Source organism: Cygnus olor, chromosome 3 (genome assembly GCF_009769625.2).
Source record: "Cygnus olor isolate bCygOlo1 chromosome 3, bCygOlo1.pri.v2, whole genome shotgun sequence".
Classification (NCBI taxonomy): Eukaryota; Metazoa; Chordata; class Aves; order Anseriformes; family Anatidae; genus Cygnus; species Cygnus olor.
This window is the reverse complement of record NC_049171.1, coordinates 79,988,960-80,001,351: the sequence shown is the minus strand read 5'-3', so window position 1 is coordinate 80,001,351 and position 12,392 is coordinate 79,988,960. Positions and strand designations below refer to the sequence as shown.

The following is a 12,392-nucleotide window of genomic DNA, read 5'->3' as shown; positions in this document are numbered from 1 at the left end:
CTTTTTCTCCTGCTCTGCTCGTGAAGGTAATAGCAAACAATTGAAGGATATCTGCAATGCAGTACAAACAAAAGATCAAAATGCATATTTCTAAAATGTTGTTAGTTTTTTATTGTTTGCAAACTTGTGCTACTTCAGAGTAAGGCTTACAAATGAAAAACTACATATCTGTTGTTTGTTCTTCTAACACAGAAAATGAAAAGTACCGTTTCTTTGATTTTTAGACTGGTATGTTCTGCATTCAGTAAAACGTATTTTGGTCTTTGTTCTATACTTACATTAGGCAATTCTTTTTTGTTGTTGTTGTTTGGGATTTGCCACCTGCACTGGCAAAAACTTAATATTCTGGGAAATTTTTCTAATGGTCTTTTAAGAAAATACTTTCTCAGATGAAAAATTACAACCCTTCAGCACTTAATAAGATGGAATGAGATAGATTTAACTACTTTAACTGCATCTTTAAAGGTCTTTTTTTTTTTCTCTGAATATCCAGGTGTAGGAAACAACAGAAAAATCATTGTCTCCTTAGAGTGTGGTAGAACTGGCTTCATATTTTGGAAGACAAAAAATGATTTTTTACTGTTTTTTGTAAGATGTATGTAGTTTTCTATATTTCTGAAGTCCACACATGTCATGATGTTTTCATTTTGAGTCACTGTATTCAGTACTGGGGCTTTGATTCAACTTGGCTCTATACACAGGAATGACATAAATATTTTTCTTTTAAATAATCTTTGATGTTTCCCTGCTTTTTTAATTGCTTTTTCCCCTGAACATTAGATGTTTGTACAGAGCAGTCAATTACACAATTACTGTAACACATTTACCAGAGCAGTAATACTTCGTAAATGTTACCCATATGTATGTATGCTTAGAATTATTGTCTTGTGCTGCTTTGCACGTAGCACAGAAGTTACCATAAAAGGGGTTGCAGTTTTGCCTTGAAGGTCCACATAATTAGCTTTGTCCTGATCTCAGACTCATATTCATAAATAATAATTAAAAAAAAAAAAGGTATTAACTTTGTTTTGGCCCATTTTCTTCAAAACAATGTTGCTGTCATCTATTTTAAACATTAGATAACACTTTGCGTTTGTAGTCTTAATGTGGACCCAAGTCAAAATAAGATGTATACAAAGAGATGCAAATGCCTAGATCTAGAAACCTGCTATCTTTTTGTTTTAATGAATGTCTAGAATTAGTAATTGTGTGGTAACTGATGAGTTGTAGCTTTTATTTTTCTTTGATCTTTTTTTTTTTTTTAATTTTCAAGAACTACTTGTCTTAACTTCAGTGTTAGTGTTTGAGACATTATTTAAGGTGTATTTTGCCAGTGTTGAATCTTGAGTCTCTGTGACAGCTATCCCATTGTCTGCAGTGGGGCACACTACGACAACAAGCATCAGGAGGTAATGAAGGTCTCCTATATTCAGCAAAGGGCATCTGGTCGAGCCACCCTCTGCCCCTTCATAAGAAAATGAAGATAAAGTTCCCAAGCAAGTGTCTACTTACATATATTCTTATCCCACTCCTTGGCAGTCTCTTTTGCCATGACCCCTTGTGCAGTGGCTGTATAGGTTTAGCTAGAGACAAAGATAAATAAATAAATAAATTTGAATTGCCTGATACTGATTCACTATAGAAGCGTAATTTTGCCTGCCACAGTCCACTGTCTTTTGAATAATAGTTAGGGGTGTGGAATGAAGAGATACTTTTGTACCAAAAAGGAAGTATTGCTGTGGTAAAACACAGAACGTCTTCTAGAGAGGTGCCCAGAGCGCTGCGGTTTTAGGCTTCGTTTCTTCTGCTTCCTTCCTTGTGATTTATGCAAATATTAATTGTGCTAGAACTTAAATTTCCTAAACTTCTCAAATATGAACTTGAACTTAAAAATAGATGTAATCCTCATTAAAGAGAATTAGTGATATAGGTACATATGGAAGAAATTATTTTTTTTCTAAATTCATGCGGATTGATTAAAAACACCAGGTTTGTGCACTCAATGAAGTTGTGTGTTACATTTGCATAAGCATTTGTTTTGTTTCCTGTTCAACATAAACATAGTGGGCCAGTTGTTAGCCATTCACCTGCCAATATAATCAGAGAATTGTGAATAAATTCAAGATAGTATTAACCTGAGCAAGTCTCAGATGCCGGAGGGAATCACACCTGTTCTAATAGGATAATATTGCAGTAGTGTTTAATAATTCTAGCAAATGTGGAAACTAGACTTTTAATCTTTTATTTCTTCTTTTCAGATAATTTTCAAGCTCATAGATTTGTCCGCTACAAAGACTGGAGTCTTCAATGTAGTTCTTAGTCATTGTTGTCGATCTTGGATATTTCCCGCCGTTGATGACAGAAGTGCGTTGACAAATGCTTTCTTAAATGCTGGGAATTACTGTGAACTTATCACTGAGGCTTGTGTCTTTGGAACTGTATTTAGGAGAGATCAAAGGTAAAAAAAAAAAAAAAAAAAAACAACAAAAAAAAAAACTTCAGGTCCATGTGTATGATTGCTACAACTTTGTGGTCTTTGTTTTCTTCTAATCTTTGAGATATTTGAGAAAAGTTTTTTCTGTGCTATTCTGCTAACTTTGTTTCTTTGTCTTTTATTGTCTGAGAAGACTTATACAGGATGTGCATGCCTTTGTAGAAGACCTTGGAGAAAAATGTGCAGCAAATGTTGTTACGGAAAGGTATGTATCTTACAATATTTAGTCTGAATTGTGTCTTCATCGCTATTGATGCTGTAATAGGAAAGACATTTTTTGAGCCAGCTTCTTAGGAGTATATTCATAATTTTAAATATCAGTGAAAGACAATGATGTCACATTACATTCAAAATGTAGGTAGGTATTTTCAGGAAAGTATATTCAAATTTGATAACCTGAATGGAACAGAAATAACTACTTCCTCGTTATTTCACCTCATAAAAATAAGACTTTTTAGGGTGCAGTTATCATAAGGAGTGCTGATGTGTATCTCATCATTGCAGACTTAATGGTTAATAAATTTAGGCTTTAATTAATGCAGCTGCATTTGGAGCTTGACTTTTTTCAACATGGGCTGTAGGCCTTTTTATTTTGACATACCGGCAGTAAGCTCTGCATCCAGTTTTCAAAATGGGGGGACATTGGCTGCTGGAATATTGAACTTTTTTTTCACCCTGACTCCAACCTTTACTCAGTGGAAAAAGAGAAACAGTTACAATGTAGTATTTTGGGGAAGTGTTGTTGCCATAACCTGAACTGGAACTCACCAGTTTTCTTCATCATCAATGATGGTCTGGTTTGGGTTATTTATGTATTCTGTCATCTCACTACAGGCAACTTGATGGCAATTTCTCAGTCTTTTGTGACAAATGGGAGGTTTACTGTGTTTGTTTTGCCTTCCGCTTTCAAAATTTCCCAGCATATTTGCAGCATTTGTCATTCTTCTCAAAATTTGAGCTTTCTAATGTGTTTTTGGCATTAACTGAGTAACAAAATGCATTCATCTTAAACAAGTCCTTTGACTTCTTCTATGGCCCAGTCTGTTCTGCAGTTGAGAGCATCGTATGTATGTTCAAGATAAAGCTTGCTACTTCCTTTAATTTAGGATTTATCTTTATATCTGAACAAATAGTTTGACTTTTTTTTTTTTACTAATATTTTACAGTACAAACCGAGATGATCACTATGTGAGGGTTTGTGCTATTAAATTTCTGTGCTTGTTGGATGGATCAAATACCTTGCATAAGATGTTTATGGAAGACATTGTCAGCAAACTACTTGATAAAGTAAGCTTCATTTTTTCATATATAAATTTAATGTTAATTATTAAAATGCAAAGTACTTAAACAACAATTCAACTTTAAGTACTTTTGTAGTTGTTTGTATAGCCTGTCTAGATTTGCCCTTTAAGACATTTCTTTTGCTCCTTATTATAAGACATGAGTTAATTCATCCAAATTGCCAAACTGTAATGGTTAAAAAAAAAAGTCTATTCCAGGTTTATTTCTGTATTTTAGGGGATGTTCTGACTTCGCTGAGTAGTATCCAAATTGTAACCATTGTTCCATTAAGTATTTTCCTTTAGTCTGCATTTTGAAGCACTGCATTTCGCTTTAACAATTGCAAACTACTTTTTGAATTGTGAGAGCTATTGTCTAATTAGGCCTTTATAAATGAGATTAATGGAGAAGATTGGGATCTGATTTTCATTTATATCATGACTGCTTATACACTGGCACTAGTGTAAAACCAGTGGTAATTTACTACAGCAGCTATTAGACCATAACCTGTGCATTCTCGTAGTATAGAATTCTGATTTTGTCTAATGAACGTGGAAGGGGTGATCCTTTATTCATTCCCTCCTGTCCAATTAACTGGTAAAGAAAAGTTGGTAATATTTTTGTTATAAAGTAAATCAAGTGGAAAAAGTAACTTGAGCTTTAAAATGGATTTCCTTTCTTCCTCAAATATGAGGCTTAAACGTGTAAAAAAAAAAAAAAAAAAAGGTGTTTCCATTTTGATATTAATATGGAACTTGCATCACTGCATAATTTTCTTTTTAAAAAGTTAAGGAAATAGTTTTCAGTGTCATGTGTTTACTAAGAAGGCCAAAACAGAGTACATAAGGAAAGAATCTAAAGCTATATGAGTATGTGAGAACATTAATTTGTTATTTTCAAAGTTCCATTTATTTGATTTATTTTCTTTCACATAAGCATGGTTTTTTTACTGCAGAATACTAGTTTCCGTCCCAAAACTAGAGCTGCGGTTACAAGCTGAACTAATCTAGAGAATGATTAAATCCATTTTTATATGTATATATTAAAGTAGAAATGTTTGAATTTATATACCCATTTCTTCCCTCAGGTTATTTAGTTCTTGTTTTAATATAAATAAATGACAGCTTGTCTTCGTGCTCTATTTTACCCAGTATTATTTTAATTGTTCATGTACAGTAGGTGCTGCCTTTACATAAATTCTTCAACTTTCTGCTCTGTGACTATTCTTAATATCTAACATTTTTATGCTCTTAAGTAAAAATACAAAGTGTAATTGTGTGTGTGTGTGTTTATATATATATTTTTTAACTTCCAACACTTCTCACATACAAGCTTCAAAATTTATTTCTAAATTAATAAGGCTAACGTATTTTTCCTAGCTTTGTAGTGCTGATTACTAGTTGTACAGTAGATGCTGTTCTCAGTACAGTTAAATACACTTCCATGTCTTCAATTTTAAAGGAAAGATAGATAATACAATTTCTAACTTGCTTTCAGGATGAACAGGTGTCCAGATCTAGAACACGCTATTATGCGAACTCTTTACAGCATAGAATTAAAAACAGGATATGGCAGACTCTCATACTACTTCTTCCTAGGCTGGACCAGGTATTACTCTTCACTATAAATCTTTTTAAAGATTTTTTTTAAAATCTACTTTCAACAATATTTGTCATGTAAACTGAATGCATTAATTGTAGCATGGTATAGAAGACATCTAATCTCTGTGGCTGATTTAAACGTTGTGTGTAATTTCATTCTTTCAGTTTGAAATTGTGGATTTAAGTATTTCTAGAGGTCACTAAAACCTGGATCTTGGATTTGTGAAGTATGGCAGAATAGATAGTTGAGGCTAGCTAGGACTGTACTGATTGTCTGATTTCAAGCTTTTCATTTAGTAAAAATGCTGCTATTTTATGAATATCCAGAAAATGTAGAAACTTTATTTCTTGATTTCATCTAATGCTTCTTCATAATAGAATGTTTGAAAAATTTAGTAAATTGCTGTGAAGTCATGAAAAATAGAGTCCCTTGAGTGTTAGATCCAGCTCTAAGTTATTCAAATGTCAGTGAAAATTTATTTTACGTAGGTGCTATACTTGGTCTCCTGTGGCAACCTTGCAGGGACGCAAGTTCTTCCCTAGGGGTGCTGTCTCCTTACTGTAACATTGTACCTATGAGTTTGAACATTCTTTAATAATTCTGTAGCCATCAGTTAAGATTATGAATGTTAAGTATGTTTTGCAAGGAGTTTATATTTTAAACAAAAAAAACAACCAAACCTTCTTTTCCTCAGTTCTTCCATATGAGGAATAGAGAACGATATGGTACGTGTTTCTAATGTGTGCATTGTTTAATTTGCCTGTGCTATAGCAATGCTTCTGTAGCACTTTGCTGTCTGATCCCAGCCACCTTTATAGTCTTTTGCCTGTAAGTATTACTTACATTAATTGTGTAACAAAGAAATTAGATGGTTCTAGAATGTTTTAGTTTGAGTATCAAAAGTATTTCCAATATTATAAAGCTCATAATGTTTATTTAGATTTTTTTTTCTTTATAGAAATAACTTTAATAATATCTTAAGTGATTATCTGATTTTGTTTTCTCAGAATTTTTTGTGTGGAATCCTTGACAAAGTTTTTCAGGCTGGATTTGGTAACAATCAGGCATCTGTGAAATACTTCATAGAATGGATTGTTATCTTGAGTCTTCATAAATATCCCCAATTTCTTAGTAAATTCTGGGACTGCTTTTGCTATGTAAGTAAGAACTTTGGCTTTCACTCAAAGTAATTTGAACAAAAAGGGTAAAGTGGTTTTTTTTTTTTCATATATTGTGTGTATTTTCATTTAGAAGAAGTGGGTTGTTGAGCTCGGAAGTGGGTCTGGACTGTTGTCTGAGCCATTTAGAAGTTTGTGATGTAGAAGTGGCTGAAGACAATTGAATTCTTCTTGAGAGATTTCCCTTTATAATGTAAACTCTACTATGGACTCAGTAGAGCTGGTGTACTGAATAGGAGTAGTCTGTTCAGTAGCCAACGTAAGTGCCATCAGGAATACATAGAGAACTTAGATTCTGAGTGTGGGAAGGTATTGCCAAGTCACTTTTTGTTTCCACACCTAGCTTCTGCAAGGCTTCTACATAGTCTTGTTTGTCAGAGGAGGAACGCGGCTTACATAACACACATATAATTTGCACCTTTGAATGTAAACTTCTGTCAGAATGGCATTCTAAAAAGCAGTTCCAAACTGGAAGCAGATCGTGCATATGGTACCCAAAAGTCGTGAAAGGGTTGACTGAGAACATGCTAGCATTTAATTTTTGTCTTGGATTCTTAAGTAATCTTAAGATTTGACCTAGAATAGAAATAGTCATAGTGTGTTCTGACGACCTTGAATTTATTAGCATTGTACATTTGGGCTGAGTAGATAACATGTACTTGCATCACATCCAACATATAGGAAGACATTACATGTGGGCCTCTGCTGAAACTCACCACTCAACATAGTTAATTGGTGATGTCTTGCTTATCAAATACAAATAGCCTGGTTGGTACTGTAGTTATTTTTCAAAAAGTCAAACAGTAGGAGAAGAATTTAAAAGAAAAAAGAATTGAAAACTGTATTTGTATATTTTTGCCCCAAACCAGGCTGGTATTTAATATCACCCTGTGTGACAACTTTGTTCACTGATGATGTGTGCTGTACTTTTCTCTGCACTGGGGAAAAGTCTCTATTTCAGAGTGTATTTAAAATCCTTCGATAATTAGAGGGTCAAATTAATCTAAAAATTCTAGTTTGTTTAAATCTTGTAACAGTACAGTCTAACTTCCACCAATTTGAAGTTGTCAAAAATACTTAAACATTTCCTGCCATGTTTATTTTTAGTGAGACCACCTAATATAATACCAATGGTTCTGGAATGGCAGTGCAGGAAGTAAGCTTCTGCACTGTTTGGGTGCACCATAAGCACACAATACCTTATGCTGTCTTTCACAAAATGTTTTTCACAGAATTTTAGAAAACATGGCATTCTTTTTTTCCTTTAGGATGAGGAAAAGCTTAAAACAAGCATCTGCACATTTTTATCAGTGTTATCACACTTTGACATCATTCTTCAAAATACCTCAGAGAAGGTAAGTTTGACTAAAGCTGTTGTTTATTCAGTTGCACTGTATTTGAATTTATGAAATAACTGTTTTTGCAATCTGTCTTCAAAACCTTTTTAATACTTACTTGCTGCTAAGGTACCTTTTGACACAGAAAATACCAGCTCTTCTCGTCCATATTGGACTTACTGAGAACTAGGTAAATGGCAGACGTTTTGGATACATAAGGGCCTGATTACCTGTGAGTTTTTTTAGAACAGCTGTTCCAGTTTAAATAAGCTAGGGTTGTTTTTCTTGATCTGAGTTTAATTTGCATGGTCGTGGGCTCAGGTAACCTGAAAGAAGGTCATCTTTCTATAGAATAGTAACACTCATACAGAGTTCTTTGGAACTAACTAGTCCACTTTACATAAATATTTTTTTATTTGGAATTCTAATTTTTAAATTGAACTTTAAATACAGTCAGAAATTACATGAAACAAAATACTACACATCTGCAGCAATCCAAGCATTTCTGTTGTTTTTGACTGCGTAAATTTACAAAATAAGCATCCTAAGTACTAGAAGATAAGCATGTTAAATAAAGGCTTCTATGTATGCAGAACAGTATTTTTATTTTTTTTACAATAAACTAATACATTTTCAAAACAAGTATCTCTGTGCCATAGTGAGAAGGAAGGAAGGAAGGAAATCAGAACCATGTTCAGAAGTCTGTATCTGCATGTATAGGTGCTGTTAAAGCTTTTGGACTGAAAGACTTCCCTGAGAGCATCGGTTCTTAGGCCAGCCTTACTTTTCTACTTCCAAATGATACATTAAGACTTAACATAAATGAAAATCTTCTTTTGTTTTTTAGAAGCCGGTTCTGAAGAAAGCCCTCATAGTAGTTCTACAGTGGTGTTTCAACCATAATTTCAGCGTTCGACTTTATGCATTAGTTGCCCTTAAAAAAATCTGGGGTATGTGCAGAATGTTGCATGTGGAAGAATTTGAAGCTCTGACACCAGTCATTGAATCTAGCCTTCAACAAGTGGAAAACATGCATGGCACAGGGTTAGTAACATTCTGCTGACTTAGAGCTTAACATTATTCTTCACAGACATTTGCAATAAGTCTAAATTTCTAAAATAGTACTTGATAATTTCTGTTGTTTTTTTTATTATTCCAATTTAAAAGAAAGCAAGTCTTGGAAAGTGAAGTCTGTTTATCAGCAAATGAAGTAATAATTTACTGTAGCACAACAGAAAAAACTGAGGCACATTTGAACAGTGCTCATAGTTTAGAGGTGGTGTGAAAAAAAAATGACAGTCATAGGTGCTAAGTCATCTGATGGGTTATGGAGAAATAAAAAATCATTCTTCCAGACTTTCTGATACCAGTAAATTCTCAAACATAAAACTGAAATGTTCTAGGTGTCATATTTTTCAAAAGTCTTCTGTGTGGGCAAAAAAAAAAAAAGGGGAAATTAATTTTGGGTGATGATTAAATAAGGTTTACATAAATGCTTTTCAGTTTAGTGCTTTGGAAATAAAATATTTTTATACTATATGTGTTTTTATCCATTTTTACCAGTTGTTATGAGTTACTTAAAATTAGTTAGAATTTCTAATAGTCTTGTAAGCCAACATAAACTTGGACTGCTTTATTTTTCCTGAGAACATTCTCATTCGTTTCCTTGATGAGAGTCACTGTTAAGTTACCCAAGCTGGTATGTCAAGATGTGGGATACAGATAAGCAGCAGGAAATAGCCTTTTTTGAGTGTGTTTGGTAGTGGGCTTTGATAATTAAAAGTAAGTCACTTGACCATAGGCTAATATTTGGTTTCTGTAAGAGGCCCACACAGGATACCCTTTATTGCCGGTCTTTTTTCTTTGAATAATAGAATTTGGAGACATGTTATGGGTCTTTTTTGAAACATAAACTGATTTCCCGAATGCTGTATTTTTTAAATTAGCGCTTACTTAATTGTTATTTTCTTTCCCATATAGTAAATGCAGTCGGGTTGCCATATTCCAATTTGATAATTAAAAAAATCTGGTATGTTGCATTTTGTGTACCTCTTGCATTACTTTCTGCAATTGCAGGAATGCTAGAAGAAACTGGCAGCGAATCCAAGATCACTTCTTCTTTGCAACTTTTCATCCACTAGAGGACTATAGTCTAGAGGCAAGTCCTAAAGAATACTGTTTATCATTGTATCTGCATAGTTGTACAAGTATATTTTAACTTTCTTTATATGCTCTATTGTAGCAGAAATAATGATAGACTATTACGCATTTAAAACTCAAAAAAATTACTTTGTGATGGATTTTACGTTAAGACTACAACTTAATTCTCTTATTAATGCTCTGCTATAGAATCATAGAATGGTTTGGGTTGTAAGAGACCTTAAAGACCACCTGGCTCCAACCGCCCTGCCATGGGTAGGGACATCTTCCACTAGATCAGGTTGCACAGGGCCCCATCCCACCTGGCCTTGAACGCTTCCAGGGAACGCTTAACTAAATTGTTGTCTAATGTGAACAGAATACAAATATGTAGCTTCTAGAACATCTTTTTCAGCTATATGTTTTGCCATAGCTTAAATAACTGAAAGCTGAATAAACACTGTGATGGACAGAAGGCAAAAATATGAGTGTTGATAAAAATAAGAGATGGAAATATGAGGTAAACTGAAAATAGATGAGAAACATGAATACGAAAGGGGATAGATGAGTTTTGGCACAAGCAGTGCTGTCTTTCAGAGAAGGAATTATTTGTATTTTTTTATTTTTGAAAACTGATGTTCTGTAAGGTACTTATGTGAACACTTAGATGTGTTAGATATGACTTACCACAATCAGGCAGTGAAAATCTTGAACAATAAGAAAAAGCAAGGCTGATACTTGTTGAGTGTTTAAATGTATTCAGGGTACATCTTAATAGGATAACCACAACATCTGGGTTTTAAACTCCTCATTTTATTCATACGTTGAGTTCGAGCAGGGTGATGGTGGTGTTTGTTTTTGTCCTTGATTAATTGTGGTTAGCTGTTTTGGTGGTGCTGAGTTGGGTTTTAGGACTAGATTTTAATGTTTTTGACCATATTCCTCTTGTTAAAGCAATCTGCTTTATTTACTAGAAGTTCATGAGGGCATCTGAAAACCCTTCAGTGTGTTATGCATAAAACATTTTCACAAGACCTCTGCTGAAAACTATAGAACAGTAATCAATGCAGATCCTTAAAAACATGTAACTAGAGAGAGTAGTGTAATGAAAGTTTGGGATAGCACTCGATGTAAAGAGATGATTCATGAGAGTTGTTAGCAAGTTAAGTCAAGTGGCAAGAAAAACTAGTATTAAAATCATGGGATGATAGATAAAAGATGTGTTCTTTAAAATTGCCTAGAGGTTAATGTATTATCTGCTATGCTTGCTTTGAGTGATGCTTTGCTAATAATGTTGTGTTACCTTGCAGACAATATTTTACGCTCTTCCACGCCTTTCAGAAGTGGCTGAGGATGAATGGATCTCACTCTGTAAATTTGACAGATTCACTGACATTCCTTTGCCACCAACATTTCAGTGGTATCAATCTCGAACTGAACTTCTTGATCTAAAACTGAGTGACTGGTCTCAGCAAGACATGGGTAAAATATAGCTAATCTGTGTTAAATTATTTGTGTGTGGCAATAGTGTATTTCTGTACTAAATCTTGTCTTAGTATGCGCACAATCTCTGTTATCCTGCTGTATTAGTTTTGTATCCGCATGAGCATAGTACGTCCCATAAAATGATAATAGATGACTAATGTTGCCTACAGTATTACCATTTAGGTAATCTTCTTTACTGAAGCAGTAGCTTCACTACGACTTTTATATCCATATGACTTAATACTTGGTTTTCATAGGTTCAAATTCAGTTGAAACAGATGGCCAAACAGAATGGACTGATGTTCAGAAAAAGATTATACCCTGGAAAAACAGTACTCCTAGTTTAGACCTGGAAATGGTATTTCAGGACCGTGCTGCTAAACTTGGTAAATCAAACAGCAGACTGATTGTGGTGGCTTCACTTATTGATAAACCTACCAATTTAGGAGGTAAGGTTGAATGGACATTTTAAAACTTTTATTTTAGACTTTAGAGCACACTCGGCTAATAAAAATTACTTGTAAGAATTTTTTTAGTATGTTGATATAAGAAAAGTATTTTAGTACTACCCAGAAAAATAGATCCTTATCCTTCACGAACTTGGTAACCAAATGTTGCCCCCTTCACAAAATAGTATTCTGTAGTTATTTATTAAAAAGAAAAGAAAAAGCACTTGCACGTAGCATGCATTAATTAAATAGAACTTCACTGTAATTTACAGCTAGGTTTCTCTCTGCATTCATATTCTTTGTCACAGTTAAGTTTTTCATAACTGTGTATGCTGTTAAAGGGAAATGATTTCTTTTTTTGTATACCAATTAAACCAAATCTTGTAGATATATTAGTTTCTCATGACAGTTGGACAACAGAAAAGTA

At 33.7% G+C, this 12,392-nt stretch overlaps 1 protein-coding gene across 1 annotated transcript in view; it reads left to right on the top strand.

Annotated features, from left to right (window-relative positions):
- The window catches only part of TARBP1 (TAR (HIV-1) RNA binding protein 1), a 37,224-nt gene that overhangs the window by 20,844 nt on the left and 3,988 nt on the right, over positions 1-12,392 (top strand). The window contains exons 18-27 of the mRNA XM_040552586.1: positions 2,259-2,458; positions 2,628-2,699; positions 3,661-3,781; positions 5,273-5,383; positions 6,385-6,534; positions 7,824-7,910; positions 8,740-8,936; positions 9,969-10,050; positions 11,342-11,513; positions 11,774-11,965. Coding sequence (XP_040408520.1) covers positions 2,259-2,458; positions 2,628-2,699; positions 3,661-3,781; positions 5,273-5,383; positions 6,385-6,534; positions 7,824-7,910; positions 8,740-8,936; positions 9,969-10,050; positions 11,342-11,513; positions 11,774-11,965 — 1,384 coding nt within the window. The remainder of the gene's footprint in view (positions 1-2,258; positions 2,459-2,627; positions 2,700-3,660; positions 3,782-5,272; positions 5,384-6,384; positions 6,535-7,823; positions 7,911-8,739; positions 8,937-9,968; positions 10,051-11,341; positions 11,514-11,773; positions 11,966-12,392) is intronic.